At 37.6% G+C, this 24682-nt stretch overlaps 1 protein-coding gene across 5 annotated transcripts in view; it reads right to left on the reverse strand.

Moving 5' to 3' along the window:
- Nucleotides 1-24682, reverse strand: part of DCAF6 (DDB1 and CUL4 associated factor 6) — a 73248-nt gene that overhangs the window by 19410 nt on the left and 29156 nt on the right. Inside the window, exons 6-16 of one of the 5 annotated variants that reach the window (XM_066571882.1) lie at nucleotides 23871-24006; nucleotides 22780-22994; nucleotides 22088-22181; nucleotides 20647-20766; nucleotides 20185-20430; nucleotides 16228-16395; nucleotides 9283-9342; nucleotides 3660-3765; nucleotides 1596-1711; nucleotides 802-885; nucleotides 312-630 (exon numbers count right to left, since the gene is read on the reverse strand). In XM_066571882.1, the coding sequence (XP_066427979.1) occupies nucleotides 312-630; nucleotides 802-885; nucleotides 1596-1711; nucleotides 3660-3765; nucleotides 9283-9342; nucleotides 16228-16395; nucleotides 20185-20430; nucleotides 20647-20766; nucleotides 22088-22181; nucleotides 22780-22994; nucleotides 23871-24006 (1664 nt within the window). Of the gene's footprint in view, nucleotides 1-311; nucleotides 634-801; nucleotides 886-1595; nucleotides 1712-3659; nucleotides 3766-9282; nucleotides 9343-16227; nucleotides 16396-20184; nucleotides 20431-20646; nucleotides 20767-22087; nucleotides 22182-22779; nucleotides 22995-23870; nucleotides 24007-24682 lie in introns of all 5 variants that reach the window. The other 4 variants (XM_066571881.1, XM_066571883.1, XM_066571886.1 and 1 more) reach the window with 4 other exon arrangements.

A 24682-nucleotide genomic window follows, 5' to 3' on the forward strand; every position in this document is an offset into this window, starting at 1 on the left:
CTAGAGGGAGAATAATAACAAATAAACTGCAAATACTTAGCACCGAGGTATTCAGCAGGCAAGAGATCAGCATAAGCAGGAATTAGATCTGCAAGAGCCTTCCTGGCTTGCAGGGGAAATGCAGCTGTACATATCTTACACATAGGCAAATTACACTCAGCCATCGAGCTCTTGGCCAGTTGTCAAAGAACAGCTTCAAGGATATGAGGGCTGAGTTTCTCGATCTTTCATTCAAAGCAATAATCAAGAAAAGAGAAAGGAAAAACAAAGCAAGAAGCATTTTTCCAAGCAGAGACAGGTATTGGCCTCACCTGTGGCCAGGGCCTCCTCGATACCTGGCCCCGGGGATGAGGACAGGGTCGTCGTCGCTGTCGTCGGTTTCCTGCAGCGCCGAGCTCCTGGTGGAGGCGTCGTCGGGAGCCGCCAGCCCCGAGGATTCCGGCTGGGACTGAGGCTCCTCGCTGGCCAGAGGGCTGGTGCCACTGGGGTCACTGCTCTGGCTGCAAACGGCTTGCTGTGCCCCCTGCTCACAGGAGGCTTCTTCCTCTGTGTTCCCACAGACAGCATCAGCACTGGGGCCGGCTTTTTCTGCTTCAGTTCCGGAGTGCTCAGAAGCAGGTTCATCTGATACTGCTGAAAAGCAAATATTGGGGAAAACAAGTCACAATAACAACTATAACCTATTTTAGAAATGGTCAGCAAAGTTAAATTATGCAAACTGAGTTAATATTTCATTCTCCACTTTCTCCTATAACTACTTGAAGGACTACAGATACATACTTGCTATGTACAGAAACCTACTTGCTTCTGTTGTTTCTGCAGCTTCATCTGTATTTTTCAGCTCTTCAGCACTTGCATCTTCCTTGAGAGATTCATCAGGAACCCCTAAATTAAGCAATTTAATGGTAAACCACATGATTTCAATTAGATGCACATCTATAATGTAAGCAAGTTTAAATGACACCAGCACTCCTAGAAGAAACCAATCCAAGCAAGCAACTCCAAAGTCAATGTCTCTACTGAAATCTCAGCTATCAGTCACATAAAAATCAGTATATATAAACCTATCTAGTTGACCAGGTCAACACACTAAGAAAAATGTAATCATTTCTTGTTCCTGAATGTTTTAACAGCCTATGCTATGAGGACTTAAGCAGCAAAAATAGCATTTGTACTCTTAATGCAGACACTAACTATTATTTCTGAAGACAAATGAAGTTACCGGTCTATTAAAAGGGATTTTTTTTTTTTATTTCTCTGGAAGTAGTCATTTGACTTGACTGCCCTTTTGGCAATGAACTGAGCAAGACAACACATTTAATAAAACACAGTGAAAGCTTGAAAGAAATGTCACTCATTTATGACTGCAAAGTGCAGTTGTTTATTTTCCTATACAAATCAAGGCACAATATCCCCTAAGAAGAATAATGTTTTTAGAACTAAAGACAAGGTAAGTCAATGTTTATATTTATTACAGCTATCTCAGGTTAATGTCTTCTTTCCTAAAAAATTCATGCTTTATTATGGCAATGGGAGTCAGGGACATAGGAGGGCAGAATTTTTGCCTTAGCATTAGAAATCCCAATGTTTCTTACTTGTTTCTTCCCCATCAGGCCCTGATTCATCCAAAGCTTTTGTTTTTACAGAGTCTTCTTGGCCTTCAGTTTTGCAATGACTTCCACTCCCTCTAGAGCTTGAATTTATGCTACTCCTGGAAACATAACATGGAAAAATAAAATAATTTAGGATCATGTAAACACACAAATAAATAAATAAATAAATAAATAAATAAACACACAAATAAATAAAGAAATAAATAAGATCATTGCAACAGCACAGCTTGACCAACATTGTCTATCTCACTGCAGTAAAGTGAGAGCTCCTGTCATCAGCTACAATCAATTCAGAGCAATTTCAAAATTCCTTTTTATTGTGTCCATTGCCACGTATCCCACACAATTCCTCTGCATCACAGAACCTTGCTCTCTCCTTCCTTTTTTTTACCTTTAAAGAATGTCATCATTGCTTTTCCAAATACTTTAAGAACTCCAAAGAATTTGCTGTATTTCACTATTTGCACACTTTTTAGATGTTTAAATAATCAGAGATCATCTTATTAGAGGTATGAGCTATCAACTGAGCACTAATAAATAATGCTATCCCACTCAATTAAAAAATATGATTCAGATAAAAGTCTCATCACTATGTCCTTCACCAATAATTATCATTCCTGTACCTTTCAAGGTATGGACTTTCAGTTCTCAAAGTTTTGTTATTTCTCAAGATTCACTATAAGCTGGTATTTGACATTTACTCCCCATTCATGTTTAGATAATTATTGTGGGACACCATTTTCCCTTTACAATATGGAAAATGAATCCTCAGGAAATATGTAAAATGTTGTCCTTAATGTCATTGAAATTCATGTTTTTAGACTCTCTAGCAAAGACTTGCAGGAAATGCAGTCTTATTGCTGAGCTCTCTTATGTGATGTGGCCTAAAACTCAGGCAAGTCATTGGACAAAAGCAGAGAAAAAGGCAATTATAAGCATGATTCTCAATACTTTAGAGTATACTCTTCTGACTTGTGTATGTTATTAGCAAATATTTAATATGCTACATTGCTAGAAGCAGCACAGATCATGCTTAGTTGGGATTCTTGAGAATTCAGTCTAGACTTCAGGAATTTTATGTCTTATGTTAAATCAGAGCTCTTACTCCTCTTGATGAGCAATGTTCTGTGTATTCGTTGCTGTACTGGATTTGGAAGCTGTAGGGAAGTTTTTGTTAGCCCTTTCAGTATTTCTTCTAAATCCAGAATGTTCAGCATTGCTTCTGAATGGCCAGACAAGAAGGTACTGCTAGACACCAGGTGGAAGATTTTTGCCATTTTATGTCCCATCTCTCTATAAATCTAATCACAGCCTAAACAGTAAAATATTTTTTTGACTTGTAGGATTTACATGTCTTCCTCTATTTCATTCTCACAACTTCCAATTCTCAGATTAGGGAGTTATTTGTTCTCAATTGCATCATTTTGTCAGATGGAATTGCATCCTGCTCCTGTTGCTCCACTCTTCAGCACAATGTTTTTAGTCAGCCTCTGAACTGACAATGACTTGCAACTTTGTCCTACCAGAAAATGCTTCTTCCTCTCACTACCCACACCACACTACCCACCACCAAACTCCATGGAATTTGCTGACTAACTGCAGAATTACATAAAAGTATCACAGCAAAACTAATTTTTTCAAAGTTTCCTGGATATTGGAGGAAAAATCAGTATTTAAAGCTCCCAAACTGTGAGCAAGGTGCATGTGCTGTGTCTACAGCCACAGCACTTAAGAGTGGCTAAATGTGGCAATTTCAGTGTTTACAATTCAGGAACTGAGTCACAGAAAGACTCACTTGCAGAATAATTATGTAATTATAGAGATTCACAGTAAATACACAAAAAAGAAGTCTCTTGTATAAATTTCACATTAAGGTACATCTATCTTATGTTCTGAATGCATTAAGACTACAGCCATTTCAAATTGTGTAGATACACTTAAAATAGACATAAACCACAGGAAAAATAATTTACAGCTATGCTAGACAAGTGTTATTGATATGTGCTAATCATGAACTAGTCAAAACCAAAATTAATTTGTTCTTACCACTCATCAGTGAAGTCCAGTTTTATTGTGCTTGTAGTCGTTCCTTCTGTACTGTAGTGCAAACTTAAAACTGGTTCACCTGTTCCTGTTCGTGGCTTATCACTCTCTGTAAATATGGGGTTGATAAAGTTTGAACAGGCATTAGAAATGTACATAAAGTTGCTAGAATTCTGAAGATTAATTTAATTATCAAATGTGGCAGTAACATATATATTGTCTGTTTAAGATCTCTTACAGCCCAAGCAAAAAGTTTAAAAGTTACAGAGTAAACACACCAAATTTGCAATGCTTGTAAAATGGTCTAACATTATATGTAATTATAAGAGCAAACAAAGGAGATGCTGTCCTTCAACATGCAAGTAAATAAAATTTCAGATAGATATGTGTACACACAATATAATCGTTAATGAGCAGATCCATTTTAAAGCAAATATATTAAAAGGATTATTTTTAAGTGGTATTCGGTCTTTTTGCCTTAGTAAATACACATGAAAAAAAGATTATGAGATCTAGACATAATCAGCCTAGAAAAATCACCATCCTCTACTTTGTTGCCTACTTAGAACCCAGAAAACCACCAATACCCTTAGCCTGCTGTAAATTGTCAGTCAGTTGTCATAAAAATACTGTAAATTCATGTTTCAAGAGTTTTATGCTTAAACCCCTATTTTATATTATAATAACTGCAAACAGAAGGGAGCACTTGTAAAATGGGCTCATTCACAATTTCCAAAAGCAACAGAAGTGAATGGAGCTGAAAACTACAGCATACTGGTCACTCCTCTGCTGCAGAGATGGTTCTAAGGATGTTAATGGGCTCCTTCAGAAGAGAACTGCTCAGTGACATCCATCCATCCATCCATCCATCCATCCATCCATCCATCCATCCATCCATCCATCCATCCATCCATCCATCCATCCATCTCCTTGGAGTAAAGTTCGTGGTCACCACCTATCCACAAATGGCAAGTTTGCCATCAGTCCTGAAGTTGGGCAATACTAAAAAGTTCATGGAAAGCAGCATCAGATGGAGCCTTGCAACAGAGGTGCCATTCTCTCAGAACTCAGAGGAAAGGTTTATTTAGAGTATTCAAATGGCCACTAAAAGTCTCTGCAGTCTTGCTTTTCCTGACTACTGAGCCTTTTATCTCAGGATTATTTGGACAAAACCTTCTGTCCTTTCTTCAGTTTCTAGAATACAGAAATGGGACTATAAATATCCTTGCAGTATTGGCAGCACACTGACAAGTGTAATAAAGGAAAAGCTGCAGATCATCTTTGGAAGTCAGTTAAAACCTAATGTTGCATTCAAACACAAGCCTACAAATTTCCTCACTAAAAAGGCTGTTGTCATAACAGTAATGGCTACAATATTGGCACAGGATACTTAATTTTAAAGATACAATTAAATGATAGCAACTATGAGATAGCACATCGGAATTTAAGCTAACAATCAATGCTCATATTTTTAAACTGCTGACAGGCAGAAGCCCACTCACAGGATCAGAGCAATGATCAGCTGTGCCAAAGAACTTTAAATATGCACTTCTACATGTTCTGAAGAGAAATTCAAAAACCCAAAACATACCACAAAACCCCTGAAAGAACAAATTAGAATACTTTTTTTAAAATCAAAGAATTAACCAATTACAACCATGACCCCAATAATGCACAAGGTATGGGCCCCACTCCATGGGAAGAAAAGCTTATAGCTCCTTTTAATTTAAAGTTCCAGTTACATTCTTGTTAGAGTGGAGCAAGGATAAAACTGATTAATAGAAAGTTTATTTAAGGAACTGGAAACCTAAGAAATTCAAGGAAATATTTTATAGTGCTATATAGACAGTTTGAACAAAAGTGACATTCTTTCTTAACTAAAAGGGTCCTTCCTCTATTTTTTGACAATCTATGATTTATAAAATCTCTTTTTATAAATGTCTGTTCAGACTTCAAACATCCCTTCCTCAGCAAGTTGAAATATTGATTGATCCCACATACTGCACAAGTCACCAGGAACTGACACTGAAAGCCAAAAGTGAGAGTGGGAGAATTCTTCAGCTTCCTTTTAACAGCCTCAGACAAGGCAGATCTTTGAGTTGGGAACCCAGCTAAAGACAGACAATTTCCTACTGTGAATAATCCAAGACAAGCCCCAAATGACGACTTAACTCATGGACTTCCTACTGCTGTGCAAGGCTGGCTTCAGCACAAAACCACTTAATGCTGCCAATCAAAGTAACCAAACCTGGCTATCTACAATGAGCCTAACTGAATACCAGGATTGTATTTCTTAAAATCTCAGGGTCTGAAAATGTAACCAAGATGCATAAGGACTGGCTACACTTACTCTGGAAGCATATTTGTCCACACCCAAAAATTTGGAAGAATTGCTGTAGACTTCACTGAAGAGGGAACTGACTGAGAAATTATTTTTACAAGTTTCTGGGAACAGATAGCTGTAAAAACATACCGGATAATAGCATTTTCCTAAATCTACAATAACATCAACTACAATTTGGATGGGGTCAGTTTCTTCTTTCAGGTAACTTTAGGGCATAACATAGACACTAATAAGAACAAGAAACCTTTTAAAAGACAGATGAGAGAAGAATCTGATAATAAACTGCAAAAAATTAGTTGCATGGTTCAATATTTGATATTGAATTTACACTGTTGACTGGGAGCATCTGTGAAGAAAATCCTTTGCCTCCTACATAACTGAACATTCTTTCAGTTATGAAAGAATAACATAAACCCTACAAATCTTGAACTCTGTTTTCTGGGAGAAATGTGATGGCTAAAGACTTCCCAGATTAGAATGAAGGTCTGTTCTCTTCTTCTAATAAATTCATCCCATCAGGGCAGATCTACTTCACACTGATAGTGAAGGGAAGGAGAGGAAAATGGTCCAAATTCTGTGATCTAGGCAATTCAGTTTATTAATCTGGTTGCCAACTCTAGCAGAGTAATCACTGCTACAAGAGAAAGCTGTAGCTTGTCAACACCTTACTAAATTTTATTCTAAATTCCTCAAAAATACCTTGAAACTTTACTTAATTTTACAGCCAAACACAAGATACTTTGAAGATACTAACAACACTGTCTAAAGCACACTCCCATTAAATGGTCCATTCTCCAGGTGCCTACAGCAAGGACACACTTTTAAACTACCACTCTTAAAACTGAAGACAAAATTTCATTCATAACCTGACATGAAAAACAAATCCACAAGCCAAACTGCATAACTGACAGCAACAACCTTCAGACCCACTTTTTCCCTTAGAAAATGAACCTGTGCAATTGTAACTTCACAGACACTGGGGCTCTCAACCATAAAGAGGCAAGTGCATAAGGACAAGTTTACAGATTGCATTTCCTAATTAAACTAACACTGTAAGGAACTTCAAGCCAGTTTGCCACATCTCAAATGCTGCTCTGTCCACTCATCTATTGGCAACCTTATGAGAAGAGGCTAGATCACTTCTCATTTAAAAAAAACCCAAAATAATTCCTATCCAGCACTATGTTCTGTGTGAAGACCTAAGAGAGATACTTCTGGAAGGGAGAAAAATTGATCCAAAGAGGAGAAAATAAGTTGTGTATTTCAGAAAAAACAGGAATTCTGAGAATTAAACACATGAAATTTAATCAAGCCTCCGGTTCCCTCTTAACTCATTCCAACTCAGGCAGTACCTAAAAATCCTAACACTGCAATAGATGTAAAGGCCAGCCCTCCACTATGACAATCACAGTGCAAAACATTTCTAAAAAGTCAAGTGCAGATGACTGTGATCCATTTCAAACTATTTTGTACACACAGCAATGACTTCTGGGTTCTGCTGGACTGTCATAATGTTGGCATTATAAATGGATGGGATTACAGTAAGAATAAAAAGACCTTTAAACCCAAAACCATTCCTAAGACATGAATGCCAACAAGAGAAACAGGTCCAATAGAAGACAGCTGATTCAGTACTAAATTAAGAGAAGGCAGGAATAACAAGGAAAGCTAATTCTGTATGAAAAGAACTGTCATGACTTCCTTCATTAACTACTTACAACTATTTTGAGACTTCAAATGGAAATGAAACTAATGCAGTTAAACTTCAGAAATTCAACTGGAACTCAGCAAACTATTCTTTCTGGTTATCATTTGAACAAAAGATTTCCTAATAAATTTGCTCCTTTCTCAAATTCCTAGTTTTACAAATTAGAAGTAACATTGTCTGCTAACAAAGCAGAAAAACATTGCCTTAAAACAATTTGAGAAGTGGTGAACTGAGAAGCAAATGTATTATGAGTTGGGGTTTTTTTGCATATTAAAAAACCTGAAGTGATTCTATAAGAGAGAATTGCTTAGTTCAGGTAACTTAATGCAGAAAAAACCCAGTTTTCCTAAATTTTTAGTTGTAAGAATTTTAGGAAATCTTACAGACTTTCTATGTTAGTTCTAGGTTATTCTACTCTGACAAAATAATGTTTTATTCTGAGTTCAGAAAAGAGAGCATAACTTGGCTACTTTTTATAAGCAAGGTTTCCATCTAAACCTGATTGTTGGAATGATGTAGACTACTAAACCATGAATAATTAGCAAATTTCACATCGAGGTTTAAGGTTATGTCATCACAAAATGTATCTCCACAAAAAGAATTTATTTTGTCAAGGTGCAGCTTGATTTTTTTCCCAACATCCTGGCATCCTAAAGTAAGCCATAATCTCAATAGCTGCCAAACAGACTATTTTTCAGAAGTGGGATTTCAAAATAGCTTTCTAGTTTGGAATGTGAAAAAGACAAAGCTGTTTTGTGGGATTTGAGCTACTAAATCTCTACAGACGCTTGGATATGGAAGCATAATGCAGAGTGTATGGCAATCTATTTTTAAATTAGCATCTATCACTCCTCAATTATTCAGCCATAAATATTCCCTACAGATGACATTGATGCAGCTGGAGTAGGGTCACCTCTGGCCCACTTCAGTGCTCACAGTTTGGAGACTGATGTATAATGAGCACAGAGAAAGCTCCCAAGCATTCTGTCCACCCCGAGTCCACAGGGATCCTACAAGAAACACCAGTACCTGTTCAGCAGGAGGGGTGAAGGACAAGGGGATACAGAGGGAAGATGCACCTCAGTGCAATGGGTGCTCTGGAGTTACTCAAACTGTGCAGGAATCACAAAGCTGCACATCACTCATGGATAAGAGAAATAATACGGCATTATGAAATTAAAAGGTTACTGCAATCTTAATATTTGCCCTTTGATCCAAAAACAACCATTCAAAAAAAACCCAACCTGTTCAAATAATTAATTTTACTTTGCATTTTACAAAAATACTGTAAAAACTGTCTGTAAAATATATATGAGACATTTACTGTACCTACACTGAACCATAATAATTGCATGAAGAATCAAGCTTAGGATGGCTTTCAAAAACAACAATTAACCTCACTCTGTTAATCATATTGATCATTAAATAATGAGTTTCCAGCAGATCTGCTTACAGAATTCTACTATATGTGGATGAACAGCATTTTTAGACTGTTTCTCATAATGAAAAGCAACTTTAAAAGAAGCATTGCAATCAGCTATGGCTGGGTATAGCGCATTTCCTGTCACACGCACCCTGTGGCTCATCAAGTGACATGGATCCAAGCTGTTTGTTAACCACTGAAGAAGGAGAATCTGAAACAAAAACGAGATTTCAACTTAAAACATAAGCAGCAGAGAACTGCACAGCAATGTCACGATCATATGTTAGTTTAAAATAAAAAAGCAGCAACATAAGGAAGCTTTGGGTTTGTTTAATGAGCAGCCAGCCATATTGCATTTTCTAGGCATGACAGAAGCAAAGCCACTTGTTTCAAACCATTATTTATTCACTGAACAGCCTGAAGCTTGCTGACATGTTGATAATGAAAATGCCTGTCCATTACCAAATATTTTACACTTGTTCTTCACACTTCTGACATATCAGGAAAAACACAGAAGAGTCACAACTCCTAAAGCCTTTGCTCCAGCTACCAAATGACACCAGTTTCACACCATGTGCAAAATGTAAATTTCAGAATATTTATACTTCAGCATAAAATACTTCATGGCATACCAGTACCTCCAATATTGAAATACTCTTTTAATAATAATGCTTTAGAACATCAAAGCACCAAAATACATCCCAATTATATGACACTTTGGTAGTTCTGCATTCTTAGATGCTGCACCTCTGATGACTGAGAACAAGTCTTGATCAGTTTATCACAGTACCACACCTGTCAGTCTTACAAGCATCCCCATCAATCACATAAACAAATAAATAGAATAATCATCTCCCTCAGCAGATAAGTGCCTTTTTCCCCCCTGGACACTACCAGTTAATAACTATCACCAGCACACATTCACTGCACAGACACAGCAGATGCAATATTCAGTATCTCCTGTGAGTCTATTCCCCTTGTCACCTCTGAAGACCAGATCTTACTTCTACAGTATTTGAAGATGAGCTGATGTACATAAATTAATGCAGTATTCTCAAGATATTGGCTAGAGTATCATATCTTGGTTCCACTTGATAATCATCTATTATAAACAAATCCATCCTAAACTGAAAGGATTTAATATCCTGTATTACAAACTGAGTCACAGTCTGCCAGCATCACAGCATGCTAAGTGACTTTTAACATAAATGTACATCCTATATGAGGAAAGCAATGAAATAATACTCTCTCCTACAGGAAGCTCCCTTCCAGCTTTGAGCCAGACTCACCAGTGAGACCTGTTTTGTAGTACAGCCATTAGACCTGCTAAATTGACCAAGCTGCTTTAAATACATATATTCTCAAGCAGTTGTTCACTCCCAGGCATTGGTGGAAGCATGGCAGTGTGCTCCTTTGCCACACTGATATCCAGGAGCAGGAAAGGGGAGGAGGAGCAAAGGAGAGAGACCAGGAAAGTCTGAGGCAGTGTGTTCTGTAGGGTACCTTGCTTTGGGAACTTGCACAGCTTGTTTCTATAACTGAGGAACATTAAATTGGTTCTGGTTTGTCTTCCTTGCTCAACCATTCCCATGCCTTGCACCAAGCACACCTAAGTCAGACCACAGAATTTATCATCTAGATTTATGGCATGTAGCTATTAAGTAGAAGACTTGTAGCATTAATATATTTTACTTTCCAAAAGTGAAGTGTGCTTTATATATAATACTTAAATCAGAAGAGAAGGATTTACAGGGGAGTTTTTTCAATAGACTAATAAGCCACTTTTTAGAAGGTTAATCACAGCAAAAAGCTGGTGTACAGATGTTCCACATCATGAGATGATCTCCTTGTGTTCCAGCAGACAGCACAGGAATCTGTACCTCTTTCAAGGGCTGGCTTTGATCTTGGATTCACAAAGTCCATGGCTGGGATTAACTTGTATCAGAAGTGCTATAGAGAGGGCAGACCCTGGACTGCAAGCTGAGAAACCTAATGAATGACAGTGATCCCAGCCATGCTCTGTTCCTCCACTCCAATCCTTTGCAAAAGCTCATATGCCCTTGTTTAGAAGGTATTTTGTGCTGCCAAATATTTCACTTGGCTGGAAAAGCACATCTCATCAACTCTGTAATTCAGACCTGTATGATCAGAAGACTGAACTAACATATATTAATTAGAAACATTAAGAAATTACCTCCACTACCCTTACCAGCATTTCTGATTTTATTAAGACCTCACTCTATACAGCAGAAAGTAAAAAAGTAGGTGTGTTTTGCCATGTGCATCATTCAACCACAGTAGGTGAAAATGAAAAGGTTTCCAGGTAGAAGTCCATGCCAAAGGGGGCTTACACCTCCCACATCTCACTGTTACACCCAAGTCTCCATACAACTTTCTGAATGCATTTCACTTTAATAAATGAATATTTGACCAACATATAGGAAACATCCTAAATACCTGAATTAGCATGGTTAAGAATAGAGTTGTTTGTAGCAATTTGAAACCTCCTTGTTTTCTTTTCCAAGCACCCTGAAGCCACAGATCACCAGCACCCCCTCAAGTGGCTCTGCAGCCTGGAACCCCCACCTCAGGCAGGGGAATCAGCATGACCATGAAACCAGCCTAGAGAAGTTCAGGTAAATGCCTCTTTTTTTAATATATGGCTTTGTTTTGTAAAAAAAAAATCTGAAAAATATACTTTCATAATTTCTTATAAAGTTTTGTTTTTAAAAAAGTATTACCAAAACTGTGCCATATAGTTAAAAAAACAAACAAAAATCCAAACTCTTACCTGAGCCTTCACAGGCTGGGTCTACATCCCAATGCAGTTCACCACTGGTTGTAATGTCACCAGTACATTCTAAACTGGAGCACCACTTAAAGAGGGAACTGGAGATTCATAAATTTGGGGAACCTCAAACAGAAAATAGAAGATAATTTTAAGGTCAGTTATATGCTGAAGGATCTTCCTATAGTTTGGGCAATCAGCACCTGACTTCACCAAAATATTAGCATGCCATCTCAGTTTTGGTTGAAAAAAAACCTCTTCCTTGTATCACCAGCTTCAGGGTGAGGTCTAAAGCAGTGAGAATTGTTCTGAAGTCCTAAACATGATACATGTAGAGGAATCTAAGAAATTAAATACTTGATTTAATAACTATAAATAGTTACTTTGCACAGTGAGTATGCTCTCACTTACATATTGTGCACTTCAAATATCATTTCTACATCTTCATATAAAATTTCTACATTGAAGTGTTAGCAAAGAATCTAATGATAAAAACTGCTGCCATTCCTTTGTTCTTCTCCAAAAGCTTTAACACAGAAATTAAGGTCCAGTTTGCTCTGCTTTAGAGACTCACTGTATAGATCAACCAAAAGCTTAAAAAAAAAAGTCAATTTGCAGCACAGGTTCCGCAGTATGCCATCATGCACATGTATATATCTGCATTCCACAGCAAATGCAGTATAAATCAAATTTTTTTCCTCAGGAAAAAAGGCTAATGTTGATTCATGGTTTTGTGGGTAAAATTAGGCACAATGACCACTACAGGAACCTTTGATCAATAATACCGTTTTTCTTTTTCATTTCATGATCATTTCAAATTGAATTCCATCTCCTTAAAATTCTCAGAATGAGAAGTGATGTAGTAATGGCGATGCATATGTGGCATAGCAGCAATAACAACAGGTTAAAAATGTTTACTTTCTTTGTTGTTTGCATATAGCACATAAAAGCAGTTTTTTAAATACTTCACAGGATGTAAATGTTATGAAATGCCACAAAAATGCAAGGAAAAACTAGGTTTTTGAGGGAGAAATCATACAATAAATAAAAATCCATATTTACTGTAGTTTCCCTAATTAAATAAAGTGGCAACCAAAAATATCTGAATCTATTCAATACCTAAGCAAAGGCTTGAAGACAAAATAGACCTGATCCATGCAGCACACACTGCTTCTAAAATTCAGCCAAATTCCAAATTTAGTATCCACTCAAACAAAATCTCTGTCATCTGAGACCTTTTGTCTCAGAGTCAATCTCCCTTTCACATTCAAAACTATAAACTTTTGACCATATTTTTCTAAATAGGTTAACTACTACAGATTGATCTTACAAATGCTCTTGTAACTGGGAGACAGAATAACTACCACACAGTCTAATTTTCTATTAAACCTGCAAAAGCTTTCAGCTCTTGACATTTTCTACTTGTAATTTCTTACATGGCTGGGATATTTTTCTCTTCCTACTCAAGCTTCTGTCCCTGCAAAGATAAGGATTAATAATGAAGTACGAATCAGAAGAAGTGGCCTTAGTCTCACACTGAATTCCCTCCAAAATTGCAATTGCAATTTATACAGGTTTTATCGGAGCATGGATTGAGAACTTGCAGACGCGTTTTGTGGTGTAATTTTTTGTTTGAAAATTTACATCTAGTATGTGCCTGAAAATGGAATACCTGCCTCCTGACAGGGCAGCAAAGACAACCTTTCAGGAAAAAAAATAGAGACTGTCTTTGTATAGGAATTTATTACTTTTAAAAGACTCCAAACAATTCAAAACTACTCACTTATTTTTCTCCTACCGTATTTCTGAATAACCAGCTAAGCACAGGGTTAGAAAACAATTGTGTCTATGGAGAAACAAGGGACCAAAAATGTGCAGATCTGGTTTTCCAAAGGAATAGATTATGAATAAGCAACTTACAAAAATAAATCTTGGGAGGTCAGAAAAGGAAAACAAAACAAAGTAACTTTCAGAAAAAGAAAAGAGCAAGTACAGAGAATATTAGAGAATATCTCCATGTCCAGACTGCAGAAATCTTATTAAGTAAATAAAAAGTGCAAAGGAGATCCCCAGTCAAAAGAAATGAGCTTTGTTTGGTCCCTCCCAGAGCAGAGGAAGGAGGAATGCAATGAAAGAAGCTGACAAAGCACAACAGGAATATATTATTCTTACACATACAAATAGAAAGGAAAAGACAGTATAATCTTTTATCAAATTTCTCTAGAACTAATTGGCCAAACATATTAAATATTTTCAATTCTAAATTTCTCATTTTATAACTTCCACTGCTGAGGACAACAATTCCACCCACCAGACCAGACCTCAATAAGATACATCCAGATGGGCTGGAAGTCAGGGAGAAAAACGGTTCCCGTTTTGTCTCCCCAGAAATAAATGTTTCCATAGCACTGAGTAAATCTGTCTTTCAAAGCAATTATTTAGTATGTAAAATGGTTAAATTTGCAAATTCATTGTCATGTAATTCATGATATGACAATGTAAAATGTAAATGTAAATTCATTTACATGCAGAAAGAGATAAATGCTTGAATATTAGTTTCCTCCAAGGCTGTGTCTGTGGCTCCTGGTGATCCCAAACAAAAGGACTGAATGTTTCCAAGAGTTCCCTTGAAGTTCTAATCATGTGGGAACTCAAAAAAACTCCAAGAGGCAGTGTTGGGAGGTCCAAACTATGTACAAGACCCCTCTGCCTCCAAATCAAAGCAATTACTCAGCTAAACCTTTCCATTTGTGGTACTATGGATCCCACTGTGCTGCAGGAACCGCACAGGCAACAGGGAGTAAAAAAATTACATTGCATCCTTGAAGGAGCACTAAGGAAGAGATGGGAGAGATGTACCAAGGGAAACCCAGACCAACACACCCTTCAGAGGTAGCAAAATCACCACAGATAAACCTCCAGACATGGCTGTAAACAAACTTTATTCCCTACTTTAATTCAGTGGGAAGGAACTTAGCAAAAAAAAAAAATAAAAAAAAAATTTAAAATTAAGCCATTCTGAAAAGGAAATGGGAGATCAAGATTTATTGACTATGTTACAATTTTTCCTCTATCAATACTTAAATTTGAGTTAATAAATTCTGATATTCAGTTTGCTAGGAAAAAAAAAAAAAAGACAAAACCAAAATTGGTAGATTTTTGAGGTGTGTTTTTTTTTGTCCTGGCAGGAAACTGCAGCCCCCTACAAGGCCACCACTACCACTGCTGTTCCTGTTCTCCTACAGGTAAACAGGCACCCATGGTTGCCATCCCTAAGATAGGCACAGACCCTCCCAGGATGGACTGGTTTCCAAAACACTCTAAAACCTCACTGCAGTATTTTTTAGTGTAGAAAGTTATTCAAAATTCAGTAACTGCATATTGTGACTCAAGCATCAGCCACTGTTACATTAAATTGTTCTGTGGAGCTCCAGATTAAGGAATAGACTGAACCATGGCAAGATAGCTGTAAATGTGTGACACAATCCTTAAAAGCAATTTAGCCACATCTCAACTGTCACAGGATTTATCCACAGCAGAGACACTGCTAGACATGACTTTGCAACACAAAATACACTGAATTCTCACACAGCATGCAGCTCACTCATTTTTGCAGGGTGCCATGACAAAGTTTGCTTCAAGTTTATGCTTTAGGGTTTGCCTCTTTATTCATATGCATGCTTCTGCCCTAACTTTCTCAAATATGTTATTGCAAACATATTTGAGGTGTTCTTGTAATCATTTTTAATTTCTCTAAGATAAGAGAGAAAGAGGATGGTGAAATGAAAAGTTGCTCTGTTAAAAAAAGGAGAGTATATCTGGGGACTTTGGCTAGGTACAAGTATTTTCACTACACTTATTGTAAAACCATAGCACTGAAGAGTGCCAAAACTCTGTTTTACTGAATTGTAACTCTGGTTTAGAACACATGCTAACCCAAAGCCAAGTCGTAAATGTTACTGTTGGATCCAAGTAGCACCAAAACCCAATTTCAGTGTGCAATTCTCCTTCTACTCAGAGCACAGCAATTTCTTGCTCAGCTGCTCTAACGACCATTGCGCAAGCCCGATACCATGCACCTAGAAAACCATTTCCACACGGTGTCACTCAACCCAAACATGTCAGATCAATAACCCTGTCCATCCAACCGCTTCCCTGACCATGTGATGATAAACACCACCACATGCAAGGCAAGACAAGCAGCGAATGCAGCAAATGCCTTGTTCTGGAGGAGAAGCATCTCAGCAAACAACAGCAGCACAAACTACAGCTACATCATCTGCTGGAGAAACCTTGGCAAGTGACAACCTGCTGCCTGAGGGTCCTGTGAGGAGCCCTTAGGGGTGGGCTGCTCAGAAGAGGAGGGCTGTGGTGCAGAACCCTCAGCCAGCTCTCGCTGTCTCTGCTGCTCTGCCTTCTTAAGCCTCAGTCGCTGCAGGCCCCTACGGATTATTGCTAACTCGGGTCCCATTAACTCTGACAAAAGGGAGGGGAGACAGACAAAGGGGGGAAGAGAGAAGCATTGAGCAATCAATATATAGAACAGAGAGGAGGGGTGGGGGTCTGACCAAAGAGACAAGCAACAGGTACTAAGTGTCATTACAGTGAAAAAAAAATTACTGACAGTCAGAAATCATCAAATAGAAATATTGAAATTGGTTTTCTCTTCCTAAAGGCATGAATCATAAGATTTAAATGTCCAGGATTTGTGCCACACAATATAGCCCCCTCCCCATCTCCAGCAATGAAACCATTAAACAAAGAATTAGTTAAGGAAAATAGATACAGCCTGGTTAAATCAAAACAAAGCACACAACAGATGTATTCATTTTGGTGTTCCTAACACACAGAATAAATGAGAATATTTGGTGTAAAACTTTGCAACTGTGGTCTACAGGTAGTGTTTCAAAATGAATGTAATAGCTTCCTGACAGTTCCAAAAAAAACCAGGTACATTTTGATCAAATCAAACTAGTGCAAGAAGTAAACTGGAACTATGGAAAGAGGTGGCAGAACAACAGCTAAACCAAAAAATAGACTTCTCCATGAATTCATTGTTAATTTCAGACATTGCCTGTGCTTAAGGATTCACAGTCTGAAATCACTGTTAAGTGGTCCTACAGACAAAGTAATTTATAGGATCAGAAGCAATCCTTAGTAGCATCCTCTTAATAGATTCTTCTTTTAGTCCCATCTTTAGAGGCTTCACTGTTTTCATCATTTTGTCTTTATTCATTTCCCAGTTAAACTATTTTGGTATGTTAAGTTCATTGCCTGATTACCAGTACTTTTGCAAACTGCTATAAAATGAGGTGACCAAGCAATTTTTTAGTCTTTCCGTGCTCTTTGCAGATTTCCTCCACTTACACAAGTGCTGTGTGGCAAGTGCTCCTCTTTAAATAACACAGATTGTGTCTTTAATAGCAGTGCCTGAATCACACAATGTTAAAATAGTAGAGAGCATTACACTGGCATGGGGCTTTCAGCCAGGCAAAAGCTTAACAAATGTTCTGTAACCCTTATCCATACAGTGAAATGAACAAATTTTCTTTTATAAAGAGAAACAAACCCAAAATCAAAATCCAGTAATTGGAAAGTTAGTGACAAGCACCAGTTAATACTGAATGGTCATGAGGTTTAATGTACTTGGTCTAATATCATTTCTGGGAAAAACATACTCTCAGTTTATGGCTGAAAAGGTGTAACAAAAATAAAGATATTGTTCCTAAAAGGAATATGGCATCAGGGAGATTTGCTCTGAATTATTTTCACAACCCAGAACCATTTATGGAAAGAAAAACTCCAAATAGCCTAGGGAATGCTTTTATGGGAATTTCAATGATGCCTAAAATTGCAGTTTTCAGTACTTGCTGCTGATTCAGTTCCACTGAGTTAAGAGACAGCCACAATTTAAGATGTAACAAGAACTACAATACCAAATATAAAAGCTGCTATCCTGGATATGCTCAGTGACAACACCTTTCAATATATTCCAGAATATCTAAGCAAATGTTTATTTTGCCAGCAAATGGAGTGAAGAAATAGAAATAAATTTTTTAAAACCCAGTTATTGTCACATTTCCATTCAAAATTTAAAAGCAGTTACCTTATATCAGAACACATATTAGGGTTAAGCTTTGTACTAATTAGACAACTGGGCCCCTGCATCCCCTTCCCTGTGTGCATCTGGAATTTTATTTATGAGAAAAACTGTATTATATTTTACTGTTTGTTGTACCTAGTTTTTATTAGTGGTTTAAAACATCAGCATCTTAAAACTAATATACAAAAATTAAAAGTTTCCACTGAATGGCACAAGCAGGGCAAGAAAATAAATTTGTAGTATTTTTCCTTAGTGACAAGCATGACAATCTCCAGCAATTGTTCTCATTAGATACATACATTAAAAATTATTCAAATGTTCTGGCAATAACAGGCTACTGAGATTTTGCACTGATTTTGTTGTTTAATTGTAACTTAAATGTTCAAACTTCTAGAATACATCTTCTGCTAAAGAAATCTATCCCACCAAGACCCAGCACCAAACCATTTCTGTACTGACTCATTTTTGAACAGACACTTCATCTCTTAATTTTTAAAAAGTAATTCAGATATAGAAGCTCAAATGCTCACCACATGATCTGTTTTCTGGAACACCAAACCAACAATAAATTGGAACTGTATACTTATGCAAAGGTACTGTGATTTCAAACACAGGATTACCATGAGTGCCTGTGTTGAGTGTAGAAATGATTTATGGAAAGCTGTTTACAGGCCTGGGTTAGGAACTCATGCTCTGATTCTAAAGAAGTCATTTCCTGAAAACAAGTTCTTCATTTGCTGAGTCTTTGCTACAATAGTCAAACTTGTAGCTGCCATGACTTTACACAAAATAGTGGCCGAAAACCTTTTTTCCTTCTTCCTCCTTCCAAAATGCTTTCTCAGTCACCCACTTCTTACAACACACCTCTGTCTGGGCTTCCTATTTAGCCCCACTGTATTTACACTATTCCTATTAGCACTTTCCCTCTCCTGTCACCCCAAAAAAGCAGCAGATTTGATTCACCTTTAAAAGCAGGTGAACAAGCTCAGGGAATCCTGTCCTTGATGGAGAAGGCATGTTTCCAGATAGATTTATAGACTACAGACTGTGAGTAAATAAAATCTCACAACTGAGCACAGCCACAGGATACCAGGGTACATAAACCTTACAAAATGGACATTCCCAATGCAGCCTGCTCATTCATAGACCCAGTGCTACCCCCCTGCCCAGGAGCCTCCCCTCTTCCTGAACTCACCATGGTACCCAAAAACTTGTTTTACAGTCATTCTAGTATCCCTTTTGCATTGCTTCTGAAACAGGATGTTTATTAGGTGTGCAAACACCTTGAACTACTACAATTATGCCTGCATGAGTCCTGTAGACAATTTTAAGCTGCCAATCTGACACCCTACTTTGATTTAGTCAAAGAATCTAACAAATATTATACAACAAATTAGAAAGTATCCATTGTCTGTCAACCAAACCTCAATACCCCTTTCAAAACTAAATATATTCTGAAGTCCAAAGTAACACTGATAAAGAAGAAATAATCTTAGAAAAGAGCCAGACTAAGATATAACTTCAGCTTCATGCTAGCAGAATAAACTTTTGCTTAGAAATTCAAACACATTCAGACAAAAATATGTCTCTGGTCAGCACAGATTCCTTAAAATGCAGGCTAGAAAATGTATCACAATTCCAGAAATCCTCTCTGGCGCGTTATATTTTTGAAACCCACAAAGTTTCAATGACATAGCTTGAAGCAATTATGTTTAATATGGTAGATTCTGACTCTGAAACATTGAGGATAGAGGTTCCTCCTGAAGGAGGCATCCCCTACCTCCCCTGATTTTAACATGCACAGGTTCTACTATTCATTGCACTGATACTGCTACAACCAAATCCCAGTGGAAGAGGGCAAGATGTCACTATAGTCCATGAAGACAACAGTAAGTTTAGAAAAAAATAAGCAAAAAGTTTTTATTTCTACTTCAAAATACTGGTGATCCCCTTGCAAATTTCTTTTTCAGACAAAGATATAGAGTTGATGGTTTTACTCTTTCTTTAAACCACAGCTGCAACCACCAGGTAACTGTAAAACACCTAAGTCTCATTAAGCATATGCAAGGAAGAAAACAGATGGAGATCAACTACCCAAAATATCCTAAAAGAGAATTGTTCCTTATTTTTCACAAGCAATGACAAGATGGATTTCTTCTCACCAGACTGATGCAGCACAGGCTGAGTTGAGGCCCCAAAAGAAGGCCTTTGTTCATTATCAGGAGAGGACAGTAATGAAGTTGAAGGGGGACTTTCTGTCGAAGATGATGTTGAAGGAGCTTGAGCTGACATGGTAGAAGAGGAAGATGATGGAAGCTGTTCAGAACCATCTACTTCCATTGCAGTTTCTGATTCTCTACTAGGTGCCATGTTATTAGTAGAAGGAGCATCAGTCCGATTAGTCCCACCTTTGATTAAAAATAGAACAAAAAAGCAAGAAAAAGAGCTCAAAAGTAAACTTACTCTGCCTCTAAAGATCCCTGTGCACTATCATTCCTACGGCAAATAAATGTGCTCAGCTCTTTAGTGCACTAAAATTTTATTTACACCTAGGAAAGGCTGATATTCCAAGCCTGCACATCCACTATAAACACAAGTTCTGTTGTTGAAAAGAAGGAAATCACCTCTGGACCGTGATCTTCCCCGTCCTCGATTGCTCTGTGCAACTTCACTGGCTTCTTCAAACCACCTTGACAGCATGTCTGACATCCTCTGCATCAGAGAGACATTGGGACTCTGCTCCCCTGTAGAACAAGTGGTGCTGAAGTTTCATCTACAAGTTTTCCAAAAAGTACCTTTCCCCCCCTCATTTCTTCCAGGAATAGAGACCACCCCTCACCCCCTTCTCCCACAAGGAGCAGTTCCCTTCAGCCTGTTCCCAATGCCCCTGTCTATCCTTATTTCCACAGCACAGGTTTCTGACCCTCTGCTGGGATCCTTCATTCCCCTCCTGTACAGCTCTGACCTTAAAAAATGGAATTGCAACAGCCTAAGAAAACAGACTAAAGGTGGCTACAGATGCCATAGGGAATATTATCAACATATTCAAAAAAAGATTTCAGAAGCCCACAGGCAACAGAACCACATGCAGATTGTAAAGGAGCAGATGAGATCACACCCCCCAGTGTTTCTAATCCAGTAATTCCAAATAATGGAGGAGCAAAAAGACAGACTAAGGTAAGAGGATAGGCTCACGTTCTCTCCCTAAACAGCATCTCCTACTGCCTGTGTCAGGTACAGAATCCCAGACACTTCTACTCTAGTTTGGGGAAGCAGGAAAATGAGAACAACAGCACAGAAAATCTGGAAAGGGAAACTGTAGGCAGAAAAGGGTGGAAGATTTAAGGGAACTAGAGTCAAATGCTTGGAATCCCAGAGCATGTCAGATTTAAACAGAAAGACATTATTAGATGAAAATTAAGATGAGTGACAGAAAAGGCTCTGCCCTGCTTTGATATCCCAATTTTTGATACCCAAGCATTGTTTTGGAAATGTTTTATTTACTAAAATCTCAAGCAATTGAGTAATATATTATAAACATGAAAATATAAGCATAAAATTTAGCCACCCTGTGTAACTAAATGACATTATAAAAATGCAAAGTATAATATTAGAATCCTATTGCTTTGAATTCCAGTCCCCTAATGTAACCATTAAAGAGCATTTAATTTGTAATTATGATTGCATATGAGGTGTGACTGGGAAAAAAAAGAAATAAGTGGTAGTGTTAGTCCCTGAGCAATGACAATGAAAAAAAAGCTCTCCTTTACTTACAGCAGCCTAAATGAAACAATGTAATTTTCCTGCTAAGAATATTTTCAATATTTTCAATTTTAAGAATCATTGTACAATAGCAGCTCTGTGCTAAATTCTAAGAAAACCATCTTAAGGCTTGGCTGATTGTTAACACAAGGACAATCTGAAGCACGTATTTTGGGAATACGTCAGAAAAACTGGAAAATAAAACCCAAACCAAAGCAAGAAAAAAACCCCAAAATGAAACAAAAACCCAACAAAACACAGCAGCAGAGACAACAACCCCCCTTCAAATGCAAATGCTTTTACCATCTCTCTCTCTCTCACTCTCAGGCCTTGCTCTTGGCCCAGTATCTGACCAATCCCCTCTGAGCCTCAGACGTTTAACAGGAGGCTGACGTAACTGGGGGAGAGAAAAAAGAGAGAAAAGCATCACACAGCTATTTATGTTCTACAGTACAGGATTCTAAGCCTAAATATAAATCTGCATTTTCTTAAGTCACCTAAATTCATATCTGTCACCAAAACACCGAACGTCAGCCTTCTGTTCAGACTATCCATGAATAAGCAGAACACTTATCAACAAAATGCACAAGTTTGATCTAAACTTCTTGTACTCCCTCATATCTGCCAGGAAATGATGACTTTTACCAAGGAGCATTAATGTCAAGGAATATGCTTCTCATGGCATGAAAAGTAACAGAACACAGAGTGACCTGCCAGCCTTGCTGGTCTTATGCACCAAGGTTCAGGCAGATGCCTTCTCATCTCTAAGAGAGGGAAACCAGACGAGAAGGAAAACCAGAGTGACAAAATGTTGTATATAAATACATAAATATGTATTAAAAATACACAGTTTTTGTGACAATCTACTTGTCACACCTCAGTCTACGACCAGCAACATTATTTTCAGATTAAAGGGGAACACAATTGATGGTATTTCTTGTGTGCTGCAAGCTATAAAACACAAAAGATGAAAGGAGGTCATCTTAACCACTTGCCTCTTCCCTTCTCTCTTCTGCAGAAGGGACTTTAAGTTCTCGTGCTGTGTCATCCTTGGGATCAAACAAGTAAATGTAATCTGAGGAGTAGCTCACAAGGATCTCTTGGCCATCTTCACTGTAACACAGGGATGTTACCCTGCAGGATTTGTTGTTGAGATGAGGAGGGACAAAACGTGCCACCATTCCAACAGTGCCCCGGCCAGCATAATTCCCTTTATGTGTATATATATATATATATATAAAAAAAAAAAAAGGAGAGAGAGGGGAAAGAGAGAGGGGAAAGAGATGAGGAAGAAATGAATTACACATCTACTATTGCAAATTTTCAACAGCTTCAATAAACCCCTTATTTGGGATCCAACAAAAATGTATCCTGTAGTTTCTACAATAATTTTGATCTGGAGAATGACGTATCAGATTTTACCATCTTAATTATTTTTGTTTACAAACTCTATGTACATTACAAAAAAAATAAAAGATGAAAACACACACACTTATATAACTGTCTCACACACCCACATGATGTTGTATGGAAGCTATCTGTCAAATGTGGCACAAATGGAACTTTTAGAACCAAAAACCATGAAATAATGATGCAGATCCATATCTACACACAAATGAGAAAGGAATTTAGTGCCTTTGCACTACAAAGGCAAGCACAGTGCAGGATATTATGGAGTTCATGAGATCTCCTCCCATAAGAAGCATCAAACTCCAGCATGGTAGAGTACAGGACAAGAACTTAATTAAAATTCAGGTGAACCACTGGAGGCTGCAATCCCTGGCTTTTTGGAATCCTGGAATCACACGTTTCAAGACAAAATAAGAGACATTACAAAAAGTCCTTTTCTGCACTCAGTACACAATGCATTCACAATACACATGAGATGCATGAAGAGATTAGACTTACTCTTTGAAGATTTTTGCATTAGGAAATATTAGAGTGAAATGACTCTACTATTACAAGCCATAGTTCCCACAGAAGGAAGCTACACTTTTGCTTGAGTCATTCACCACCTATTTTGAAAATAACCTGAATGTGGCACAGCCAGTGGGTAGAAATGCTCGCTGCACAATGTGGCTCCTACCTGTTGCCCTTGTGCCAAGCATTCTCCTGTCATAGATCCTCACTGAGCTGTCAGAACAGCCTACAGCCAGATAGTAGGGGATGGGTGGACAGATAGCAACAGAGGTGGCAGCACGGCGACAGTTTATTAAAATATCCTGGAACACACAAAAATGCAGCATTGAAATAATAGCTCTGAACACTTGAAGTATAATTCTTTGTTTTGTTTTGTTTCACTACACAAGCCCCTCCCTTAGTCAAGCAGATTTTGAGAAAATAGGTCTGGCCTGTGAAGGTAGATCATAAATGTATTATCAGAAAAGCCACTGCACAGAAGGAAAACTATCAGAGAAAGAAAGCTGGTACCAGAACAACTGAAAAAGAAACCTAATCAAAACAAAAAACACAGGAACATTTAAAAATAGATAAGCTAAACAGACTTATAAACTACCTTGCACCTTGGATTTTCTTATGGAAACACAGTAACTGTGGAGGTGGAAGAATACTAAATATGCAGAAACAGTTTAAATCAATTAAAGGATTAGAGGAGGTTCCATCTACAAGCCAATAACTGGGTAAAGGGGAAAAAAATTAAAGAAACCCCTAGAACTGGTAAATGTGCACAAGGCTGAACAAAATTAATCAAGACTAGCAATACATACTTTGATAATTTTGTTCCAATTCAATATTATAGTTTTTTCTAAAATTCAAACACAGTGGACACTGGTAATACCAGTAATCTAATATAATTCATTACTAAATCTTTTCTTACAGAGGGACAAAGGATGTTCAAGAATACAAGGCTGCAAGTGCTTCTCAAGGCTCATTTTTTGC

This window comes from Molothrus aeneus, chromosome 2, assembly GCF_037042795.1.
Source record: "Molothrus aeneus isolate 106 chromosome 2, BPBGC_Maene_1.0, whole genome shotgun sequence".
NCBI classification, from domain to species: domain Eukaryota; kingdom Metazoa; phylum Chordata; class Aves; order Passeriformes; family Icteridae; genus Molothrus; species Molothrus aeneus.